Here is a 25782-nt window from a genome sequence, read left to right as displayed (position 1 = left end):
GGGGATCTATAATGGGGTGAAAAGTAAGTTGTTTTTAAAAAATAAATAAATAAAAATGAAATTATTCTTCACTGAGGGGCTCTACCTGTAACAGAGCAAGAAGGAAGTGGAGTTGAACGTGAAAGCATATAGATTATTTTCAGATAACTGTCTTCCTTATTGGACTTATTATAATGACTTTTAAGTTGTGGGAGATGCATGTTAACACACCTAGCAATTAAGGCAAGCCTCTAGCTCTTTGTACAAAGAAAAGTTTCACAGATTTGAATTGATTTTTGTCTTGCAGATCCACTAAGACTCACCCTGGGCCAGTTGTACATTTAAGTGATAGCCCAAGAGATGAAGGGAAAGTGAGTACAACTAATGATGTAACATGCTGCAACATTTTATAGCCTGCCTTGACCTTAATATCTTTCTCTGATTTTATCATCTCCTTTCATTTATTATATTTATGTGTAGGGTCACATTTACTGTTTTACAGTTTTTAAGAAAAGAAATATATTTGTATAACTTTATGAGTAAAAAATTATAATACACAGACAACATCTCTTGAAACCTACAGACAGTCAAAATTGTTCCTGATTAAATAAATGTGATTTTTGCTTAATTAAGAGCTGACTAGAGACTGTCAGGACTTTGGAATTTGCAGGAAGCATGCTATAATGAGGACATTATAGTAAGCTATCATAAGACTAGAAACTGTTTTTTACACAAGAATAGTAATGACAGCAACCTACATTTGGAACTTGCTGCTGTTCTTTAGCGGAGTTGAGAATAGCAAAGAGCTGTCAATAGGTGAAAGCAAAACATGTAATCGAAGTGTGATTCATATCATGAGAAGGCAAAATTTGAGTTGTCTTTGTTTCTATGGTAGCTTTTTGAAAATGAAATTTGGTTGTCAGAAATGTTTTTATTTCTATGCTGCTACTGCATTTTCTTAGCATTTTGCACATGTGGAAGGGCACTTAGCTATTTGGTCTTTTTTGATCACTTTTGAGAATTGCATTTCAGTGAACTGAAAGTCCTTTTATAAAGGACTTGAATTTACAAACGGTGTATCCATTTGACAGTGTGTAACTGCTGATGATTACTGGAAAGTAGAAGCCTTAGGAGTTTGTGTTACTGATACAGGGTGCATTACGCTGAAACTAATATGGCTACCCAGGATGACATTGGAGACTACATTTGAATTTCATTTGCATTGTCAGTCCTTGGAGTCATCCATATTGCAGGGTGAACTATATGTAGACAATGCACTTGCTGGCTAGCCCTCCAGCAGCCTGGATCTCTTAAGCTTTTCTGAAAGAATCACAATAGATGAAGCAATTTAGAGTAGAGCCAATGAACAGTAATTAAATGCTATGAAGCATAGTGTCTTTGCCTCAAAGCAGAAGTCATCGAGGAATGCTACTTAACTATTGATGCTGACACACATGATAAAAATCAAGTTTTATTGATCAAGTATAAGTCTTGTTTGTTGCATTCCAAAGAAGCAGATAGTGACCTACTTAAAGCACAATGTATAGTGAGAAAAATGCTAAAAGAAAAAGAATTCTCTGTATTATATCTCTTAAAGGAAGTCATGCACCATATTACAACAAAAACCTAAAATATTTTTACTTCAGCTGAAAGAGAGATGAGATCTCAGTAAAGGAAGTTGGAGAAAAGTTTACTTGGAAATACAGTTGCTTATTGATCAGAGAATGCATTTGAGACATCTGGGCTCTGATGAAGTATTGGCATATTAACAAGGCTTTGGTAAAAGCAAAATCAGGTGGATCCCTATTGAAAACAAACATCGGAAATGTATGGGGAGAGAATGAAAGATGTACTGAAACCCTCCCTGTGCTGCTGCTTATATCACTGATAAATTGAGGATGGTATAAAGATCAAGTTGATCCTAACAAAATACTTGCAGATTTGAAGAATGTGGAATCAGCAGTTTGATATTTAATGGAAGATATCAGTAAAATGTTCGCAGAGACTAAAGAGGAGGTTGAATACTGAATCAAATGACATCGTCTCAGTGAAAAGATACAATAGTAAAGAGGAAAAAGAAAAGAAAAAAGTAATAGTAATTCAACTTTACATCAAATTTAAGTTGAAATAATGAAAGGAAAAAACTCAACCTTTCTTTGGAGTGGAAAAAAATAGAAGGAAAAAAACAAATCAATATTTGAGGGTTTTTTTGTTTAGCATAGTTATAAGCAACATAGAAGAGGGTAAAGCTGTGATGTCATCAGGTGCTCTAGACTTTAGGAGAATGAGAAACTCAGCAGTAAAATGGCAGCTTGAATAACATCTGTATGGGAAACTGGTAATCACAGCCTAAACCTCTGATTAATCAGCTGAGGCAAGTGTTGGGTCAGCTGTGGGAGATCAGGTGAGAGTAATTTAGCTGTGCTCCCAGAAGGAGTGGAGCTTGACTCCACCTCCTCTAGACCTCATTTAAGGGCTGACCACCACTAAGGCAGCATCTCTTGGAGGTTGCTCCTTGGTGGAGATTGCTTCAGTGTTTCCTAGCAGACTGGGGGCTTCCATACAGGTGAGTTTTTCCTGTAAATAACCTTTTGGATATTTATCACCACCTCTCTTGTACCATTATTATCTTTACATTATTGTCACCATTTGTGTCTTTTTAAAGTATTAAGTGTAAATAATGTGAAATGATATGTGTAGAGGATAAGAATATTTCTAACTTCATATTAGGCAGTGGGTCTCAGGTGATCAGTGCTGCTTAGTATCAAGATTTTAGAATAGAGATTGATTTCTCAATGAAAATATCACCTCAGTGCTCAGTAGTGATCAAAGAATAAAATAACAGGCACTATTTAGAGCAGAATAGAGAACAAAACAGACCTATTGCATAAAGGCATGGTTGACTTGCCTGCTGAGTACTGAATATAGCTTTTGCTTTTCTGTCTCAAAAGTGATGTAATTAGGCTAAAAGAGAAGGGGCAATGTTTTCTATATGATGCACACCTAAGTCAGGCAAGAAAATTAATTGTGGAATAGATCTGACTGTGATCCTGAGTTTGAAAATAACAATTGTTATGAAGAGAAAAACAGTTCATAGTCTCTTTCAATACAAAAAGCAAAATAATACTTCGGGTAGCAATTCAGTCATAATGAGAGCAGGAAATACAGATAGCTTTACACTTTACAAGTAGAAGGGTACTGCACTCTGCCAAGATCCAGTAGTGTATACCTCTCTGTGGTATCATGAAGTTGATTACTGTTCTGGGCATGTTTCCCTCAAGTAGACAGGAAGCACTCTTCTATGGGGCTGATGTAATGATTATTGAGAGACCTGAAACATGGGCAAATCTTACTGAAGCTTACTGAATACTGACCTGTATTTCTGTGACAAAAGAATGAATGTAATTAATTCCAGAAGACTTCTACCTTCCAAACAAACTATTAAGGCAGGGTTTGGGGACAGCCTCTGTTGCAAATCTAGCAAGTGGTGGTTGGAAGACAGACAACAAAGAGAGCCTGGGCTTTTAGCCTGCCATTTAAGAACAATTTGGGGACCTAGTGATTAAGTTCATGAAATGTAATTGTCTGCTGTATCAGTGAGTTAGTGTACATTAGGAACAGACTGAAGTACACAGATATTTGTAAGAGGCAGATCCGTAGCGAACAGTATTTTTCTTGCTGACACAGAAGAAGCCATCAACTTCTTTTCTTTTCCTTCCCCAAAGAAGTTTTGTGGTACCAGGGCCAAGAGGGGGTTGCCTGGCAGGTACCAGAATGGAAGTTGTTGATTGCAAAGGATAAAGCTCCCTTAAATACTGACATCAAGACCATTTCAGAGATAAGGATTTGTGTGGTCAGAATGTGGAGCAACTCTGCTAGGCATGGAAGATTGTGCCAGGACTCCTCCATCATTGAAGTTCTGTGCAGCCTATTGTATGATTCTTAATTACAAGTATGAGAAACTAAACAAGGGGTCAGAAACACAAGATGAAAAGATAAATTTTTGGTTTCTTCCTAGACTCCTTTTATATGTATCAATACGTTTCTGTTTTTCTGTTTGTTTTCTCCTGCAGCTGTATTTATGGATTATGGATTTTTTTTCCAGCATTGACTTGCATAGAGCTCATCTTACAGATCTCTCAAGTGCATACAATAAGCAAGAGGAGTGAGAGAAGGTTTGGGTTTTCTGTACTTCAGGCAGATTGCAGTTCAAAGTATCATAAATACACTGAGAATGAGACTAATCATATTCACCCTGCTGGAATTCTGACTTGATTGTCACACCACACTATTATTAGTCAAGCAGCAGAGCTACCCTCTGAGAAAAGTAGATTGAGAATGCAGCTATGCAACAGTTCTGTGCATCTTTCAACTTCCCAGAAATCTCAGTACTTTCTATCTTGCATTTCTATAGTGCTGTTGTGCATCAACATTTTAGTGAAAGGTCAGATGGAAGGCTGCATCTGATAGGTGATATTTTACCTTTTAGTAATCACCTGGAACTTTGCAAAAGAGTGATAAAAATCAAAAAGCAAGCCTGTTTCACCAGGGAGGAATGCTTATTATGAAACAAGGTCACATACTAAACGCTTTTTCCATTCCTTTCATATTTATAATTGTACAAAACTGAGAAAGAATACTGGTAGATAAAAACCAAACTCAATTGGTTTGGTACCCAGCTGTAATGCACTAGTGAAAACAGTGAGAAAAGCACTCATAATCTGTATGATATGTACAAGGAATACAAAAAGGAAAAAAAGATAATCTTATGTACCTAAAATGCTGGAAACCCCAAATTGTGCAGCATTGGATGGACCTCCAATAATGGCAGAGCACGCTGCGTTGACATCATCTGCGAGGAGCTTCATCAGCATTTTCATCTATTTAGATCTCTTAGAAGATTTGCTTACACAAATAAAGTGTATTCTTTTTTACTGTCAAGCAAAAGGCTGTTCGTATTAGATACTGCTTTACACTTAGACTAAGACAAGGGCACATAGGTACTGTGATTACTCCTACTAAGAGGGTGCTGCCTACAGACTTCTCCTTTACTGTTACCCAACTAAGTTTATCTTGTAGTCAAGGAATATGTGCAGCACAGCATATCACAATACAGGCCTGTGCACAGTTAGGCTGTTATGCGAATCACAAAGTCCTGAATATACGATTGTCTCTGTTTAGAACCACTGCACTGGCAGTGAAAGAAGTTGCAGCAAAGCACTTTGCTTATTTTCCCATTGGCAGTCCTCTTTGTCACATTACCATATGGCAACTTGACACCACTACTATCCAGTTTGTTGTATGATTTCTGAACAGTGATGTCTTTTCACATTTACTCTGCTACAGAATCCCAGATGGACCTGTCCAGGGCAAAAATAAATGTTCTGGAATTTCTACAAGGCAGTTTGTGTTTTGTTAGGGAACAAAATTACTAAATCAGGTATTTTTCCTATTCAAGTATTATATGCATTTAACTGTAAGTCGTTCCCAGTGCATCTCCATGTTAAAAAATATTCTGACAATACAGAGAATTATATCCAGTAGCACGTAGGGTTTGTTGGAGACTCTGTGTAATGCAGTATTGATGTAGTAATGATACTTGGGGGAAAAAAGAGTATGGCGGTCCAGCAGTTTAACTTTTATGTCTTACATAGGCTATAGTGAGTAACAGCGAAGATTTTGTTAATGTTTCACAGACTAAGAGATAGTCTCATTATCATTCTTTCCCTCAAATGCTTGATATAATAAATGCAAATTCTTGCTTGCCTTCTGCGATCCATGCATTTCTGGACAAAGAACAATTGCAGGTATCACTGCACCGTGCACATAAATAGTCCATAATCAAAACGTGTGAGTCTTCCAGTATTCTCATTATCATTCTTCAGGCTGATCCTTAGGAAGACAAGCTCTATGAGCTTCACACATTCCATAAGATTTAGAGTGAACTATATTCAAATGAAAAGTATTCAGTACAGAAGCTGATGTAAAATTTAGTTAGTTTCAGTAGAAACAAGGAGAAAGCATTGTGTTCATTCTTACTTTGTTTCCTAAGCATTGCTTTTCTTCTCTATCATATTTAGATTAATTTGATTGGCATTTCTCAGGTATGCATGACTGTATGACGTACTAATTTTGGAAGTAAAATATGGCATACAGGTTAACTTGCTTTCAATTTCTAGAAAAGTAAGCAATTTATTTTCTGCAACGGGATTTCTTCAAAATGTTTAGAAGGAATAGAAAGCAGAAATTAAAGGAGTGTATGTAGCTGAGAGAGAGTTTACTCTGGTTACTCTTTGGTTTGTTGTAATTTAAGACAACATGTAGGTGTCAAATAGTTGTCCCTCCAACCAGGGAAGGAAAATGGCCACTGAGAGGAACATGTTATGTTTGTGTTTTCTCAACAGATAAAAAATAGTAGAGACAGTCCTTGCATTAAAAATGATATATAAAGCACATTTTTATTTCTGTATCAGGACTGGAATTGTCTGTCATTAGAAGTAAATTATAGTAAAAGATAATTCAAATATAGGGTATTATGTACACTATAATCCACAGTCTTGTGCATCTGTTTGGCAATTTTATATTGCTTGTTTTTTTTAAATACACCTTAAAGCTGTGAAGTTCTTTAATAATTATATGTGTATTTTGAATATGAAGGTGTAATTGTGTCTGTTTCCCTCCTCCAGCTATTGATAGGCTATGAAAATGGGACTGTAGTATTCTGGGACTTACGATCTAAAAGAGCTGATTTGAGAGCTTATTATGATGAGGTAAGCAATTCAGCATTAATTCATAAATACTGTTATTCAGCAGTTATATTTCTTACCAAACAGATGGAATTTGGTCTTAAAACACTGTGTGTTCTTGAAATACTTCTTGTGATCTTCTTTTGGGCAACTTACAAATCAAAACTTGAGTTCTCTGGCTGTAATACGTTAGCCTCTTTTGAGTGTATTACAATACAGAGTCACTTCCCCATAATTCTAACAGGTTCATCTGTTAGATTCATCAAGAGATGCATAAGAAATGTTATTATTTGTACTGAATACAACCAGAACCTCAACTAGAATGTAAGTCAAATTACTTTGTAGGGCTGTCTCTATTATCCAGTAGTTGAAATCTACATAAAAAGTTTTCAAAATTGTATCCTCACTTTAATCAGAATATTGACTCTTGCTGTTGGAAAGCAGATTATATCAAACATGGGTACAGTTCTTGTAACAATAAGAAGTATTTTAAAAGATAGATATATGCCTATTTTGATTGTTTCTCTTACTGCCTTATTAGATGGAAAATGTGTACACATTCATGAAAACGGCATTAAAACTGAGCTTCAGAATTAAAATACTGATCCTGTACACAGCAAATGTTTTACTGACAGAGTAATTACAAGTTTAACCAGGCCAGCATTTAAGCCTCAAGATATATATATATATATATATATATATATCAAGGTATAACTGCCTGTGCATACACTTGGGAAAATACAGCATTCTATTCCTTGAGACTGGACAACTTTTTCTTTTCACAGGTCTTCTTGTAAGGTAGGGTGCGTGTTCATACACTGTCCTCTCTTGTACTCAGGAAGAGAGAACATAAAACAGGGCCTTTATAATCCCGCTTCCTTTCTTTTTAATAGGTTACTAATCAGAGTTGCTGAGTGCTGAAAATTTCTTATAGTTTAATTTTTCCACATTTATCATTTATCTCGTCTCTTCTTATAAGTCATGCGCTTCCCTGCTCAGTAGTTACTTGTTGTGTTACTGTTTCACTCCGTGCAACTTTTGATAGTTTTCCGTTGTCTACTGATATATTTGAAAGATTCTTCTACCATCTTAAATGGGATGTGCCAACTTGCAACTCGTGCTTTGTTCTCAACTTGCTCCAGATTCATCATATTCCAGATCTTCTATGATTCCTGTGGGGAAACCCCTAGAAAAGGTTTCTGTTACAATACTGAGTTATGCAGGTTTATGAGTCACAAATTATTAGTTTAGCTGGTATTTGGCACCAGAACAAAGGATTACAAATCTAAGATTCATCACAGAGATTGGTCACTTAAGATTAGAGTTGAGAAATACTAATATCCTTCATAATTCTCCATGAACTGATGCAAGCGCCCTGTATTACCTGACATCTCACCAACCTTTGAGGATTGTTATTTTGGCCAGCAGACAACAATTTCAAGGTATCTGTGAAATTTCTGATTAAGTGGTATGATTGTTCTGTACCTTCAATAAATATCAAAGTACCTCTTGGAACAGTATGAATGGGGTTAATCTAGAATCATTTTTTTCTATTGCTATTATACACAGGTCACTCCAAAAGTAAGGTGTCTTAGTTTCAGCTGGGATGGAACTGTTTTCTTCAGAGTGTCTGGTATTATGCAATGTTTTTGATTCTAGGAGAGTGCCAGGAGCTTATTTTCCATGTCTATGTTTATTTCCATGGAAACAACAATGGATACAAAGAGCACAATAGCACTAGTTGATAGAGCAAATTCTCAGCTGCAATACACTCTTCTTCAGTGTAATCACCACTAGAACAAAAGTCTGTATGCCACGCTCATAATAATCTGCACCAGTGGAGGTGCCCCACTGTTTCACAGCTGCTATGATGGTGTTGTTGCTAGGAAAATATATCCCATGCAATCAATCTTTCATCAGCCAAAGCAGATGGAAGTCAGAAGACGCCAAATCTGGTCTACACAGTTGGTGCTGTAGAACAGTCCAGCTAAAATTGGCAGTCTGCTCTACAGTCTTCAAACTGGCATGGGACCTGGTATTATTGTGTTGCGAGAGAAAAGGATTCTTCTTCTCTGGACTGTCTCTGGAAGTCTGAGCCTTCAGCACAATCAGTGTCACGATGTAGGAGGTCAGAGCTGATGGTTCTAGGAAATCCAGAAGGGTCACCCTTTTCCTATCCCAAAAGACAGTGCATATCTCTTTATCTATTGAGAGCTGTGTCTTGAACTTCTTCTTCAGCAAGGAATTATCATGTTCTCACTCCATGGAGTGCCATTTTGTCTCCAGCTCATAGTGGTGACACTATTCCTTGTCACCAGTGTCATGGTTTTGTGGCTTGTTTGTAAGTATTCCATAAAATAACATCACATATTGTGCTAGAAGTTAGAGAGTTAATGCTGCAGTTCCATGGATTGCCGATATTCCTGGTTTCCTGGTCTCAGAAGAGAAGAATGAACTGTGGCTCCCAGAAGACTTCATTGTTCCATTTCCATTTTCTGCTCAGAGGGAATGATAAGCCTGACTGAAACTCACAAGATTGCTCCTGCCCATCTCACCTACACTATTAGAGTAAGGACTTCACCTTTGGAAACTCTCTGTCTCTCATTTTGTTTGATTTATTAGCATGGAACATGGCCACACATCACCCAGAATAGAAGTACACACCCTCAAGACTCCATCCTGATACTCATCCAATCTCAGGATCCTCCATTGTGTTAGACTTCTGTCTACACAAACTTGCTGAGAAGCAGGCTCTCTGTGATTGAGATCTGTAGAGTCACTTGCTGTGTAGCACAGGGACAATAACTTAGCAGCAAATATTTTTAATACTAAAGTTGAAAGTAGACTGGTAACTGATTATGCATCCACAAATCTAAATACTCCTTTTTTTCTTTTTAAGTTAAGTTTGAGATGAGCACTATATCTGCTGTCATTCAGTCCTTAGAGAGAGGAATAATTTCATATCTCCTGACTTTGAAGGTGCTTTGTTTTGTATAGCCACAAGAAATACTTCTTCCATGTCATTATCAGTGGGAAGCATTCTTTAAGTCTCTTTCATTTTTTTTATTATTATTTTTTTTCATTCTATTGAGTGCTGATTTTTAAATTGGGGTCTTAGAAGTAGTGGACACTCAGATTAAACAAGTTCTCTTTCTTTACACACTTGAACAGTTGGCTAACAAAAGGATTACAAAGAGATAATGGCTCTTAGTGTCCCCTAGCACATCACCACTGTGAAATCTTGCCTATCCTTTTGAAGCTGCGTGGTATCGTTAGCACCAGTATGATGCTTCATATCACATGAGTCTTGCAGATTTGGATACATGACATGTTGCAAACATCTCCTCAGAGCATGGATAGTCTTATGACTGGGAGATGATTTGCTTACTATAATGTTATCAAAATCTGTCCAGTACTTGCAGAAATGTGTCCTTTCGTGTTCCTTCCATCCAGATTGATGTCATGGATATGTATGACTTAGACAGCCCAGCAGCCTGTAACTGGGGACATGAGGACTCTGCCCCTAGTTCAAAAACCTGCAATTGAAGCATTCATAACTGTATTTTCTAATGTATCTTAGTTGTGCCATACTTCATATCAAGATGGCTGAAAACCTTTCATATATAAAACATCTGCTTATTTCTAATAAGGGAGGTTCTCACCAAGGGTAGGAAAGGCTGTATAATTTGCATTATTGTGAACTTCTAGGTGTTTTTGTAAGCTTTGTATCTCACCTTTAAAGCATTTCCCTGCTACCTATGTTCTACTCACTAGAGATAAAATTAGACTAGCACAGCTGAGACAAGTTAAAAGTTGCCTCATCAAATCTCAAGAGACTAAGATGTTTTCATTTGTAAGACACCTGGTGCCAAAGCAGAGAATGAACCTGCTGCTTAGTCTCTTGTGCCCACTCTCTCACTCTCTGAGTTGTCAGATGCAAGTTTGTTTCTTGGTATAATTATGATTGTCATCTACTCAGTGGTGATCACATCTACTGAGTATGAGATATTCAGACCCTTGTGAACCATTTTCTCTGTTCTGTCAAAAGTTGTGGGTTTTTTTCCATAGATTAATAGAAAAGAAAATACACAAGCAAGGAAGATGCTTCAAAGTACTTGCAAATTATTACTGATAGATGGTGACTCCCCCAAAAAATCCAACCATCTTCTTATGCAGACTTCAAATTTTAGCAGGCTGTGTCAAAGCATATTTGGAGCCTTCAGTAGCATAGATATCATCTCTCATAATGACGCAGATCCAAAACAATGCTGCAGAATTCTCAGACATTTCCCAAATGACTTTTCCTCCCCACCTTTATCAAGCACTATATCATTATGGAAGCATCAAATCTGATGCAATGGTCCTGCAGTACTGCTAATCCAAAGGATTCTTAAGGTTTAAGTGATAGGATAATTATGGTGCTTGTTCAGATTATGGTTAAAAGTGTTCCTAGAGTACCCATCATTTCTTCTCAGTGGAGGATTTCTGTACCTGGGAGAGAAATGAGATGGTGTTGAGTATGCCTAGCTTTAGTACAAGCTGATTATAAGAGAAGATGGAGTAAATATGCAGCCACTGTAGATACCGCAGGAGAGACATACCCAATCTGGAGTGATATGTTTTATGTGTATACACTCTGTGAACATTCATATGAGTCATCTACTGTGATGAACTCTTGTTCTTAGGAAATAACTGCTCAGTTTTTGTGAGGTTGCTAAAGAAATGGATCAGAATGCTAGACATATTCTAGTAGAGAGCAAATTAGGGACTTGTTAAGTGCTACCATTTAGTGTTAGTCATGACTCCCATTTGAGACCTCCAAAACAAATCCTAAGTATTTCTTTACCTTTGTGGAGCAGTCTATCAGTTGAGTTTGAGCTGTATTATAGCAACTCTCTGTGACTGTAGGAGCATTTCTCCTCAGATCCACCTAACAGGAGACATGTTTTGCAGGTGGCACCTAACAGCTGAGATTATTTAACCAGCAACTCGGTATAGCTTTTCCTGCTAGTTACTAGCCCTTGCTCAAGCATAGCAAAATGCTGAACTTGTTGTGTTAGCAATCATGAATGAGTTAAGAAAGGATTAATTTGTGCAGAGGTAGAAACACAGTGTTCCCCTCAGATCTGTCATTATTACCATTCTTAGTGCCATGCGATTGGACTGTATGTGAGCCATCTTTTTACATTATCTTTTGTTATTTCAGTTGCAGTTCGGTATCTGGGGGGGAATTGTGTGACAGTCTCACTTTGGTAGGTAAAAGATTGAGTGACAGCCATTATATCACTTGAAGAGAACTATCTGGAGTTCAAGTTGCCCGGCCCAGTTTGCTGATTCCTGATGGGCACAACTGGCTTACCAGTGTTAGCAGAGCTTTCATATACAAGGCATGTTGCAATCTTAAAATATCTGGGACATCTCAAGGCAAATTCTGATTTGTGGCAGAGCTGTGGCTATGTTCAGCCTCAGGAGCTGAGTAAAGCACTGAGAAGAGAACACAATCTTTTCATTCTTTTTTTTTTCCCTGAAATTTTATTCAGATCCTGAGCAATTACCATCCATAACAATCTAAATACTTATTAAAAAACCCAACAGGGAGTTTTGAAGAGTTACCAACAACTCTAAGTTAATTTCATAACAGCTTAAGGGAAATTGGTAAGAACAACTCCAATGCTGATTTATAAATGCACAGTCTTCATTTCAAGGTGATTTGAATAATTCAGGTAAAACAAGCCATGTGCAACCATAAGTACAGGCAAGGTTTTAGCATTTCCAGGGTTCTGTAAACAAGAATTTACTTAAGTGCATTCACAAAGAAGTCCCTCTTACTTACACTTACATAAAATTAGGTAGCAGTTTTTGTTATTTAGCAGCTAACGTGTCTGGAAGGGAAGTATATTCAAGAGTAAAAGTTTGTGCTTCTGAGGGAGTGTGTGAAAAACTGTGGTAATCAATGAAACAATACATTATTTCCCCTGAAAATGGCTTGTGTCAGTTCTCAGGATGCACTAGTGAAAAGAAAGGACTTGCACTTTTCTAATTAGCTTGTTGGATATAATCGTGGATGTTATTATTATTCATTTTAAGTGTCTGATCCCTTTTTTAACTTCAGATATCTTGTGCCTATCAGTTCAATTAATTGTTCATGAAATACTAAGAATGTCTGATTAATTTTTGAAGCATTCCCTTTTACTATACGTAAAACTCAATACATTCTATTTACATTGTGTACATAGGAGTATGATATTCCTCTTCTCTGAAGCATCAGGTCTTCCAAAATAATCTCGTGTCATTCCTTTACCAATGAAACAATCCCATTTCATCGCTTTGTTTTCGTATGAAACATAACAAGTTGAGGTACTTTCTCTGAAACCTGGGTATTTGGGGGTAAAAAGACTCAAGAATGGGGAACTATTTCTACTTTCTCTAATACATCTGCTTAGAAAGCTTGCATGTGTGGTATGCTATCAGTAAAAATCATTGCACAGCATTCCCATACATTTGCCAAATGAAATATTCCAAAGGAGGGGTCAGAAATATTAATTGCATTGTATATTTCTTGTTTGTGTACCTTTTGCTTGTTATCCTATTCCTTCAGTTTTTGTCTGATTCAATAGAATTCCTCCCATTCTTGTGCCCTGTTAACATTTATAATGGATTGTTTTGTCAATTAGCTGCAGATCATAGCTATTGGTTACTAAAAAGTGCTCTTAATGGACTGTAAATAAACAAAATTCATCCAACTGTTGATATACCATTAAATGAATATAATTCAAAGTCTTGGATTAAAATTTCATTATTGTAAACAGCGTATTGCTTTCCACTCTCAAATTTTTCATTCATCCCCATAGGCTATTCATTCTGTTGCTTGGCACCATGAAGGGAAACAGTTCATGTGCAGTCACTCTGATGGAAGCCTGACCTTGTGGAACTTGAAAAGTCCTAACAGGCCATTCCAGACTACAATCCCACACGGTAATTTTGATAGTAAAAAAGTAAAGAAGTAGTACAATATTTTGTTGTTTGCTGTTATTTTTATTTATTGTTGAAAAGAAGCATGGACTCTCCAAAGTAACAAAAAGAAAATTGATTTTAATTTTTTGGTTATTGTTTACAAGTGACTTTTCTCTAAGCCAGAATTAACAAAGAACTCATTAGTTTAAAGTATGCTTTTCATTTAATTTTATCTCTCAACAAATTACATCTTTTAGGAAAAAAATTAAGGAGAAGATGTATCATCAGTGAAATTCAGTAATTATTAGCTGAGTGTCATTCTCATATTTTCAGATGTTCTGAAGTGTGATCTGTAATCCTTTAGACATATGTAGCAGTAAAAACTTAGTTATAATAAATGTAATCAATTTAAACATGCATATTTTAGAGAAGTAGGCTTTGATGCTTATCTCATGTAGCTTTAAAATCCTATCTGTTGCTGATTATGTAGTTGCTTTGAGGTATATATTTTAGTTCGATAACCCGGTTAGTTCTGTTATCATGATGTTTTAATACAGTTTTCATTCTCTTTCTTTCCTTAGGAAAAATTCAAAGAGATGGAAAAAAACCTGAATCTTGTAAACCAATTCTTAAAGTGGAGTACAAAACCTGTAAAAACAGGTATGTTTCATTTTTACATTTGTGAGTTAATACATTCAGAATCTTTCCTTTTTTCTTTTTTCTTTTTTTTGCAAAGCTATTTAAGATATTAAAGCTGTTAAGACGTTGCACCTATAATGTAAACTTGTTACATAAACTTATGATTACTATGTTTTTATATTCAATACAGTGAACCATTTGTGATATTTTCCGGTGGGTTGTCATATGATAAGGCTTGTCGAAGACCAAGTCTAACGATTATGCATGGGAAAGCAATTACAGTTCTTGAAATGGATCATCCTATAGTTGATTTTTTAACTCTTTGTGAAACCCCATATCCAAATGGTGAGTTCATTAAGCAAATACAGTTATATAAAGTATGAATGAACAGAACTTATATATGAATTCCTGTCCAGGAACTTCCATTCTTACAGTTGTCTCCATTTCAAAAATCCCCTATTGCTGAAAGTAACTGAAGATTGCTTGCTTTCTGAACATAGAAAGCAAGTAATCAGTGGGCAATAAGGAATTCATAACTTTGAAGATAGTAGTTTGAAACATGGGGTAGCATGAAATAGTATTACTCTTAATCAAACATAAGTGCTTATGCATCTGGAAGTGTTTTGCTACATATTGTGAGACTGCCAAGTGCTGAGGTGAATTCACAGAAAATTCTGGAGAGTGAAATTAAGAAAGCTGCAAGTGAAAAAGAAGCTAAATTTGGCTTTTTAAGCCTCCAGTCAGGCAAGTAAAGTTAGTCTCTTACACCATGATAAATTAAACATATTAAAAACAATGCTATTTGTTTTAATGTCATGTGATAGAAGTAATTTTCAGTAATCAAAGTTAATTTGCAGTCTTTCTGTGCTCTGAGTCCAATTTCAGTGTTTCATTCTTGCTATGTCTGCAGTACAGCTGTATTATTTGAAGCACTTGCACTGTCACCAGAGTATCCCTGTCATCTTGTTTCTTTAATCTTCCCTTGTTAATGTTAAAATGAAGATATAGAGAAGATTTTCTTTGTAATCATCCTTTCAAATTGCTTTGGAAACAAGGGCATTGTATATCAAGTGGATTAGACTAGCTGTTCACAGCCTGTTTTTAAAGAGTAGTTGTGCATAGAAGAAGTAATAATACTGGGCAGCAAAAAATACATTTTCTGAGTAACAACTGGATTCAACAATGCTGCGGTAGACACAACCTCCTCACATTCGGTTTCATTACTTCCACTGTTCCATTTTGCTGAAATGCTACATTACGCCTGTAGCAATTGGACAGATCAATACAACGGGAAAGGCATTACAACAAACGTGTAATGACAAAAGGACTGTCACAGTAGAGAGGTGCTATAATGGAAGGGAAGAAGATTACTTGTCTGTATCAGAAGATTCCAGGCTTACAGGGGAAAGCTCCACCAAGGAGGGATTTCCAACCAGAGCTCTTTCCCCAGTGGCAGTCAGCCCTTAAATGGGGTCTAAGAGAGGTGCAGCCAGGCTCCACTCCTTCCAGTTACACAGCTGAATTGCCTTCACCTGTGCTTCCAGGGCTGAGCCAGTCCTTTCCCCAGGTAATCCATGAGTGGTTCAGGCCATGACTCAACAGTTCCCATACAATTCCCATACTATTTCTGCATGTTAATCAGCAGTTCTGCCTGGAAGTTATTTCTTTTCTCATTTCCTATTTGTCCCTAATCAAGTGCTTTCTAGATTTTGTTTAATATACTGCAAGCGTTCAGAGAATATAAATGTGACTATAGCGTTTAAAGTGCCTAGTGGAAGAATTCATTGTTTTTTATACTGGATTCCTCTCCTACAGAATTCCAAGAACCCTATGCTGTAGTTGTGCTTTTGGAAAAAGATCTCATTGTTGTTGATCTGACACAAAGCAAGTAAGTAGAGAATCTTATACGAAGTTATAGATATTTACTAACTGTTTAGAATTTGATGATTAAAAAAAAATACAATTGATAGAATGGAGTGTCATTTTACTACACAAAGTCATTCTGTCTATATGTTTAGTTCTACCTTAGAAGCTAGGATCAACTAATTAATAGAAGCTTGTTTTTAAGTTTGGAAGTAAGTCTAAATCTGCAGTCCCTTCGGTATAGCCCTCAAACACAGCATCAAAGTTAAGTGATTCTTGGATGTTTGCTGAATTACAACCTGAATTTTCATGTTAGAAATTACCCTCAACTATTGTCTAACTTCACTGGACTCCACAAGGACTACCACTTAAGTATTTACTTGAGTATCTTAGTAAATAATGACACTGATTTATACTGGATCTATGGGATTCTTTCATGATCCATTTGTTGTTTTAAATGACAAAGAGTACTTCCACATCAAAATCAGTGTTCATATATATCATATAATGCAGGATGTGATGCTTATTTGCTTTGTTCTGTGTCAAAAAGTGCATTCATGTTCGCATTGGTATAATCAAGAGCAGCATTGTTCTGCAATGATTTGAAACATTTTTAAGTAAATCATATTCTGGCCTCATTTGCTTTCAAGAGTAATTCAGTCATCTCAGCAATATAAAATGGATGCAAGTGAAATTAGAGCCACATTTCTTGCATTCTTGAATTGTGAATAACATTGTGTAGTCTGCCAGGAATAAGGCCTTCTTTCTTTTCAGGTAGTCCATACTGATGAAAGTGGGAAGTAAACTGAAATCTACTTCATCTGTTATTGCAGTTGTTCATTGTAGAATCAATAGTATATCAACAATGAACAGAACTGTTGAACATAACATCTGCAGTTGAATAGTTAGTTCTTAGGTCATGGTATATATAATATGGATGAATCTGAAGCTTCTAGAAAATATATGATTTCTGTATCTCATAAATGAGATTATGAGATGCTGAAAAAATTCACGCTAATGAAAAAAACAGATTATTGTCACAGAGCAGGAGTTTGTACATTGTTAAAACTAGAAGTTTCTATTGGCATTGAAAACAATATGTATGTTTTAAAAAATAATGAAAAATGTACTTTATCAGTAATTATTCTACTTAGATTGTGTTATATACTTTCTAATAATAATGTCTTATATGGCTCAGTGTGTCACCATGCTTCTAATAAATTGTCTTCCTTGACTAGTTTTCCAATCTTTGAAAATCCATATCCTATTGACATTCATGAGTCACCTGTCACCTGCACAGAATATTTTGCCGACTGTCCTCCAGATTTGATCCCTGTACTCTATTCTGTAGGAGCAAAACATAAAAAGCAAGGATACAGCAATAAGGTAAATGAAACCAGTATTTTCGAACAAACAAAACACATGTACTACCTGTGTCTTTGAAATATCTTGCCAAATTCTTTTCATTTTACTTCTTTAATAACCTGTTTCAAGTTAGTCCAACCTGCAGGTTAGATGCAGTTTTCTTTCTGTGATGTCCTGATATTCATCCCTCAGTAGTATCTACCACCACTGAACCATAAGCATTAAGCCACCGTTATGCAGGACTTTATCATTAGGCTGCTGGAATTATGTGAGATCAGATTGAGTTAAAAGAATGCCATCAATGTTAAGTTTGAACTTGTCTGAAAATGTTATCTGTATCAAAGAAAGAAATAACCTGTAAAATGATTATAATGCAAAGCAGATCCTCAGTGGAATTTGAAGGTTGATAGTATTCTATTAAACAAGGATATTAGTTATTATTTTATTGAGCTACTGTAGTCTTAATGGGAGGGTTTTAGAAATAATACAAGTTGCAGAAATAGAAATAGGGAATTGAATTACTTTATACATTTCAAGCATTAATCTGGTTTATGTTTTGCTTAGAACTAATGCATCATAATAAATAAGAAAAATGTTGAATAAGCAAATTGGGCATCAGTTTTCTTCTTATATTGAAAGAAATTGTTCTCCGTAGAGCTGCCTTGTTTTCCTTGAACTGAAAATCTGGGCCTCAAAATACTTCTTTGAGATCTTAGCTCAGCCAAATACTTCAGAAAATGTTTTTTCTCTTGCTAGAATTTGTCTGCTTATTTGTCCTTAATTTGCACACATAGTTTTCCAAAAATTTAACTTCCTATCTGTGTTCCTTTTACAGTCTCTTGTCCAACTTGCTTTATTTGTGCATGCACATTATAAATGTGCAGAACATAGATAGCCATTGCCACTCGCTCCTTTCTGTACTCAGATGGATCCAGTCCGTGCATTCTTCTCAGAACCAGTTTCCTCCTAGATTTTTATATCCTCTCATACTCTATACAAATCCTTACTCATTCTGTACCTGTTACCAAGCTTTAGGCACAGATCACCATTTCGCTCAACAAGCATAGACTGAGGAAAAGAGAGAGAATCATTCCAGTAATAAATAAAAGGCAATGAAGAGATGATGATTTCATACAATTTGTGGAAGTTGCATTCCCTTATTTCATATCCCATTGCATGATGCTCAGGTTCTCTTTTCCCAATTTTCTGGGCCAGATTTTTCAATAGTTTCCATCCTCAGAATGGATTCTCAGTTCTATTCAGTATCTTATAGAAGCTCCAATGTGAAAAAAGTAGTAAAAATGTTTACTGCTCCTTCCCCTACTTCCTGTTTTGAGTGTTCGCAGCGTTAGTTATGCCACAGTCACTAAAAAAGCTAGAACTTGAGTTGTTAAAGTACATTTAAAACAACAAAGCCTTAAAAGCCCTAGTTGATAAAATGCTAATAAGCTTTAAAAGCTTTGAATGCTACTTGATATTTCCATTTCTTTTTTGAGATGTATTGCTTTTTGGAAGAAGATGTTGTCTGCTCATAAATCTAAAAATTAACCAAGCAAAATTCATCAGGATTAGGTTTGATCTCTATGCTCTTGTTTATTTAGGAGTGGCCTATCAGTGGTGGAGCATGGAATCTTGGAGCTCAGACATATCCTGAAATCATTATTACAGGGTGAGAATGAAACTGAGGATTTGTTCTTTTAAAATGTTAGTGTCTAGAACTTCTAATTGTGGGTCTGTGGGCAAGTGTTGACCTTTGACAGGGCATGTGTGTCCTAACCTCTTGCGTTGAGGTATGTAGCTTTTATTTTGGGTGCAAAATCACATCAGAAATTCCCATTTGCTGTAGAAAATAGAACTTTGTGTTCAAAGATGAACTACTGTTAAGAATTACTGATTGAGGCCCCAGTGTTAGATGACAAGTCTACTTGTGAAATCATCTTGTGAAAGTGGGATTTTTGAAAAGGGGAATTCATTGGAATCCTTTTATTGTTTGAAGGCCATAGCATTAAAAAAGGGGAGCCAGCTGTTTTTCTATGCCTGTTATTTTTCAGCCTTCTGGGGACTTTGTGTCTGGGGATGATTTAGGAAGGCATTTTAATACCACATCATTAGTGGAGATGTGTTGCACTGGGATTATTTCCCCTTTTAAGTGATGGACGGTCCCATAGAAAAAGGTGTAAAAAGGCTCAAATTGCAGTAGAAGCCCTAAAAGCAGTGAATGCCTGATGGATTTTCAAGGGGACACCCTATAAAACAGAAAATTGTATGATACATTCCTATTTTCCTCTGGTCTCAGACACACTGATAATAGCAGTATGTTTGATAAATGGTTATGATCAATGATAGTTAAAATCTGTTCTAAAAAATGCAGTTACGATATGTGCAATAGTATTGGTAAGGGGAAGAAGAAATTCTTCTAAACAGAAGTATCTCCTTTCTATAGTTATATTTCAAGGATTATTTTCTATTACTAAAAGGAACACAGCTGTTAGGTGCTAAGCAAAATGAACTTGACCTCTGACTTTTCAAAGTTAGATATATCTGGCATTTTTATAGTTCTTAGGCTTATAGGCTTGATACTTGCACACTTGCAAGGCCAGAAGTGCTGCATCATAAACTTGGCGTTCATAAATGAATTAATTTTGTGCTGTTGTGGTCTTAAAAATTGTAGTCAGCTAGTTCTCTATAGGGGATTTCATCAAATGGTATTCCATCAATCACATGAATAACAAAATATTTCCTTATGGTTAGTAGATAGACCATTATATATTGTCATTAAAGTCATTAAAGTATAGAGGATTAACACAGAAGCAAAATGCAGTTTTTTCCACTTCTATTTATTGCTCAATGAAAGCAAAAAATGTTCAATAAATGCATAATGTTTTAACACAATTTATTTTTTTTTTTTTAAGCCATGCAGATGGATCAGTAAAGTTTTGGGATGCTTCTGCCAGTAAGTTTTTGAAGTTCACTTTCATACAATGCTGAAAAATCATGCATTCACACACACAAGTATATTTACATGTAATATATGATGTGTTTACAGTATGAATACTTATATCTATAATTCTGTGACTAGGTATAGTTGGGTGAAATTAAGCAATTTTTTAATTAAATTAGGAGAAAAATACTATTAATGGCATATTTTAAGCAGAGAAGAGGTGAAAGTCAGGATAGGGATAAAAACTTTCGATCTGACATACCAAAACCTAGGAAGAATGAAGTACTGTTAAATAATCCCATAGGCATAATCCTATTGTGCATAAAAAACAGTCAGCTGAAAGAGCACTAGTGAAATAACGTTGTCTTTTTGACAGCTAGATAAAAAACAAAGCATGACAGTATAGTAAGACATCTTAATTAAAGACCTACATCTTTACTTGTCCAGTCTCAGATTCCAGGAATTAACTGGGAAGGGCATTTCCATTCATTGTAGCAGAAAAAAAGAATCAGAAAATAGTTATTCCATATCAGAGAGCAGTGTATTTTCCTTAAAGAAAATACATATGGCACTTATTATTAAAAGGTATTTGTTAAAAATATGTAGTTGAAAGCTATGGTATTTTGTTTCAGATAACATCTCTGCTTCATAAATGCTGCAGCATAGTTATTTACCTTGTATTCTCCTCCGTAATACTGGGTTCTCAGGGTAGAACATCTTTTTCATGAGTTAACAGTCTCTTCCCATTTCTATAAAGAAGTGAGCATGGGAGAAACTGTTAACTGAAATGGTAGACATAGAGAGATTTTGTATGACCCTAATAAACAGACTGATAAAATGGTCAATAATACCTACCATACTGATAACTGAAGTACCCACCGACTCCTCATCCCACTTGCATAACTGGCATGATTAATGCTATCACCATTTCTAAACAAATGTGGAGAACATTTACACATAATTAATGTAAGTTAAACCTAATGGATTTGTCAAATAATTCTGGTTTTGCCTAATACCAAATCTTTTCACTCATCAAAATTATCAAAGAGAAAATGAGATTCCAAAGCCTCATTTCATATACATGGGGAAGGAAAAGGAAAAAAAAAAAAAAAAAAAAAAGGTGAATCTTTCTTAGAGTTTCTTTCTAGAGTTTGCATCATTCACCATTTTACTTTCTGCCTCAGAAGCTAATCAAAAGCATTTCACAGACAGATATTGGTTTTGTAAATATGAAATATGTTCCCTACTGGTACTGTGTGCCAGCATAAAATCTGCATTTTCTAATGCCCATCTTTTTCTCTTCTTAGGCCTTCATATAATTCTTTGCTGTACCACCATTGAAAAGAAAAAGAACTGAAGAATTTTATAACTGATTTGCTTATGGTTAATCAGGTCTTTCTGTTTGTTTTAATATATTCCAGTTACACTGCAGATGTTGTACAAATTAAAAACATCAAAAGTCTTTGAGAAGCAGAAGTCAGGGGAAGGAAAAGCAACAGCTGAGATTGTGGAAGAAGACCCTTTTGCTGTTCAAATGATGTACTGGTGTCCTGAAAGCCGAATTTTCTGTGTGGCAGGAGTTTCTGCATATGTGGTTGTTTATAGATTCAGCAAACATGAAGTTAATACTGAAATTGCGGTAAGTCATTCAGAATTTTACTTCTTAATGAAACAACACCATTTCTAGATGAAAGTGCCTTCTGTGTTTGTGTGCAACTGGATAAATGCAGATTTGGAGATATTCCATTTAAAACTTTTTGAATGAAATATTGATTGTACTTAAGCTGATGATAAAAACTGAGTGAGGTTTTGGGATCCAACTCTCTTATTTTTTGTTTTAATAGTTATGTGCTGTAGGATGGTTGTCAGATGTAGTTCACTTTTAAGACATCAGTTCAGTACATATCTGTTGTACTTACTGCTCTAGAAATACTGACTGATGTGTGTTTTTCCCAGATAACATTACTCAAGTCATATCTTCAATTTATTTTCATAATATTTATAATAAAAGGGGACTGAAAATTGTCACTCATTTTAACAAAATCAAGGCAGGTTTTTTGTGTGTGTGTTTTGGTTTTTTTTCTGGCTTATATTGACTTTGCTTCCCTCAAAATGGACACCATTTGAAAAGCAAGGTGATTTATGGCTAAGTAGTTGATATTTTCTTAAGCATCTTGAGCTTCAATCCTATTCAAATACCTCTCTTTCAGTCTTTGTGTCTTAAGCAGTCACTTCATTTCAGGTAGAATCACACAGTTCACATTCTTTTAACTGTTCTGCAGTCACCTTGTACTTTTACTCATCATTCAGCAATTTAAACTTTAGTTTAAACCTTACGTTTCTGCTCAGTAGCGACAACCAGTTCTAACAGAATAGTTCAACAACCCTTTAAATGTAAAATATTCTTTTGTTAGTCTAAAATCTTAAGAGAAAGGCGATCTAAATGGGCCTGGAGCATCTCCCTTACAAGGAAAGGCTGAGAGACCTGGGTTAATTCAGCCTGGAGAAGAGAAGACAGAGAAGGAATCTGATCAGTATTTATAAATACCTAAAGTGCAGGAATCAATTGAATGAGGCCAGACATTTTTCAGTGGTGTGTAGTGATAGGACAAGGAGCAAAGGCCAAATACTGGATCATAGGAAGTTCTACACAAATATGTGGAAGAACTTATTTACAGTGAGGGTATTTTAATGTCCTTTAGAAAGGCTAAAGTTGTAGCCTGACAAAAACATCTGTGCTGCTTTTGGCCTGTAAATTATGTGCAAGTTGGTAAGGAGACTCATTACCGATACCCATTCTGTTCTTTTCCTGTCATTTTTTCCTCCTGAAGAGCAACTTTTAAGCTGAGTGTATCCTTTCAGGAATGCTTTAAAACCAATGAATATTAATTTCACCAGGTCGACCAGCTTATGCATAACATTGCTTAAAACGTGACATATCAATGTTGATATTTTATTCCAAATAATGAACTTTATCTTTTATTAGCTAACATTCATTTTGTGTAATTTTCATGTGTTTTAGTTTTTCAGCTTAGTTGCAACAGACCTGGTATATTCTGAAGTGTAATATTGTGAGCAATTTAACAATTCCTCAGATTTTGTCCACAGTTAAGAGACATTTATATACTAAATTGTTCTGTAAATAGTTGTTTTAGTATTATTTAATATTTTCAGAGGAGTAAGTGAATTCCTCTGGGTTCTTTGCATCTCCAAGATGAGCCTCATCTCTTATTTTCGGCATTTTTGTTGGAAACATTGAAATTTTCATTCCTAAATGGTGCTTTTTTATTAAGAAAAAGTATAGGAGCATTTGTCGGAATATGTACCTGACTACTTCACATTCAGTAGCTGTTTTCTATATTGAAAAAGAGCTGGGCAGTCTCAGAACATATGTAGATTGCTCCAAAATAATGTCTTTTATTTACTTATGTGGAAACTACAACAGATACAAAGAGCCCAATAACACTAATTGATAGAGCAAATTCTCAGCTGCAGAACATTCTTTTTCAGTGTAGTCATTACCAGTAGCTATGCATTTTCATCAGACAAGAACAAAAGCCTGTATGCCACGCTCATAATAATCTGCACCAGTGGAGGTGTCCCACTGTTTCACAGCTGCTACAATAGCATCGTTGCTAGTCCAATCCATCTTTCATCAGCCCAAACAGATAGAAGTCAGAAGATACCAAATCTGGTCTACACAGTTGGTGCTGTAGGACAGTCCAGCTAAAATTGGCAATGTGCTCCACAGACTTCAAACTGGCATGGAACCTGGTACTAATGAGTTGTAAGAGAAAAGGGATCTTCTTCTCTGGCCTGACTCTGGAAGTTTGAGCCTTCAGCTTTATCAGTGTCACGATGTAAGAGGTCCGAGCTGATGGCTTGGATGTGTTCCCCTTTCCTATCCCAGAAGACAGTGCATATCTCTTTACCTATTGAAGGCTGCCAGGGGAATTCTCATATTCTCACTCCATGGAGTGCCATTTTGACACCAGCTTGTAGTGGTGTCACTATGCCTCATCATCACCAGTGACAGTGCGATCCAAGAATCTCTCACTTGCAGCCTCCTATTGGTTTAGTAGGTCCTGACAAACTGGAATATAGCATTCTCTCTGTTACTGTGTGAGCATTCATGGGGCCCAGCTGGCACAAACTTTGCAATATTCCAGCATTGCCATTATCATTTCCAATGTGTTGAAGCCAATATTCCACTTAGTAAACAGTCTCCTGGGTAGTAATCTGACAGTTCATGTGGCTGAGCTGATTGAGATGGTCTTAATTTTGTGGTGTGACAGCAGGGCATGGCTTGTCTTTCATGTTGCTGTCACCACTGCTGAAACTCACCACCCACTTAATGCATCCATCTTTATTTTGGTGAAGATGATGTCTCAGTGAGAGACCATTGTCTGAGTAGTCTGCAGGGTCTACATTTTCAATTGTGTATGACCACTTCAAGGAACCAGCACTGATATTACTGTCCAGCTAACATTCCCAAGACATACTCTCCTTGAGGGAATTACCTTGTTCTTAATTATTTTCAACACAAAGTTCTCCTTGGATAATTCATGAAGTAGAAAGAATTGTCCAGTGTTTATCATGATATTCTGAGATGATCACTTATAGAGATTTGAACTTCCTTTTCGGTTTCCCGTTTGTTTTGGAATTCCTTCAGTTATGATTTCCTATATTAGTGGAAAGAGTGGAAGCATGGCTGAACTTCATTGGTCTCCTTTTCCAGTCTGAGGGGATCCAGAAGGAAAGTGAAAGATAAGTGGTGTAGATGCATTCTAGAATCTGCCAAACTCATGTTTAAAGAATATGGAACTCTGTGCTCCTGACCCCACATGAGGACAGATGGAGTTCATGGATCAGTACTGCCCATTTTGTTAAACTTCTGCATACTGGCTTAAAGTTGTCTTTTAGAAATGGTGTTGTAGTTGCAATAGAGAGGAAGCTGATGGTGATTCTTTTAATCATTTGGCTTAGGAACACAGTAGTGAAAAATAAGCAGAAAATTTTCATGTCATTGACTCTGAACGATAACTTTCTTATGCTAAAATGTTGTTTACTTGAGAGTGAGTAATTAACACTTCTTTTCATACTAAATTCTGGAATACTGTATTCTTTCACTTATGATAAAATGCTTGGAACAAAGTCAGTACTGGAAGAATATATTTAATTATTTTTCCATCAGTGTAGGGTAAATTACAAGTACCTATGCAATTCTACTGTTAGGCTGTATTTAAGTTTTTTAATGAAAAGTAATACAATTTTCAGCAGCTTTCTTGTTAAATT

General features: G+C 36.0%; 1 protein-coding gene across 12 annotated transcripts in view; it reads left to right on the top strand.

The window, feature by feature from the left end:
- Positions 1-25782, top strand: part of STXBP5L (syntaxin binding protein 5L) — a 158818-nt gene that overhangs the window by 78837 nt on the left and 54199 nt on the right. For all 12 annotated transcript variants that reach the window (XM_085524619.1, XM_015874617.3, XM_015874624.3 and 9 more), the window contains exons 6-15: positions 287-350; positions 6666-6749; positions 13577-13700; positions 14261-14339; positions 14509-14663; positions 16134-16206; positions 17420-17567; positions 19148-19215; positions 20459-20499; positions 21909-22126. In XM_085524619.1, coding sequence (XP_085380745.1) covers positions 287-350; positions 6666-6749; positions 13577-13700; positions 14261-14339; positions 14509-14663; positions 16134-16206; positions 17420-17567; positions 19148-19215; positions 20459-20499; positions 21909-22126 — 1054 coding nt within the window. The remainder of the gene's footprint in view (positions 1-286; positions 351-6665; positions 6750-13576; positions 13701-14260; positions 14340-14508; positions 14664-16133; positions 16207-17419; positions 17568-19147; positions 19216-20458; positions 20500-21908; positions 22127-25782) is intronic.

This window comes from Coturnix japonica, chromosome 1 (genome assembly GCF_054131305.1).
Source record: "Coturnix japonica strain WE chromosome 1, WE-NBRP24, whole genome shotgun sequence".
Classification (NCBI taxonomy): Eukaryota; Metazoa; Chordata; class Aves; order Galliformes; family Phasianidae; genus Coturnix; species Coturnix japonica.
This window is presented reverse-complemented; position numbering and strand designations above follow the sequence as displayed.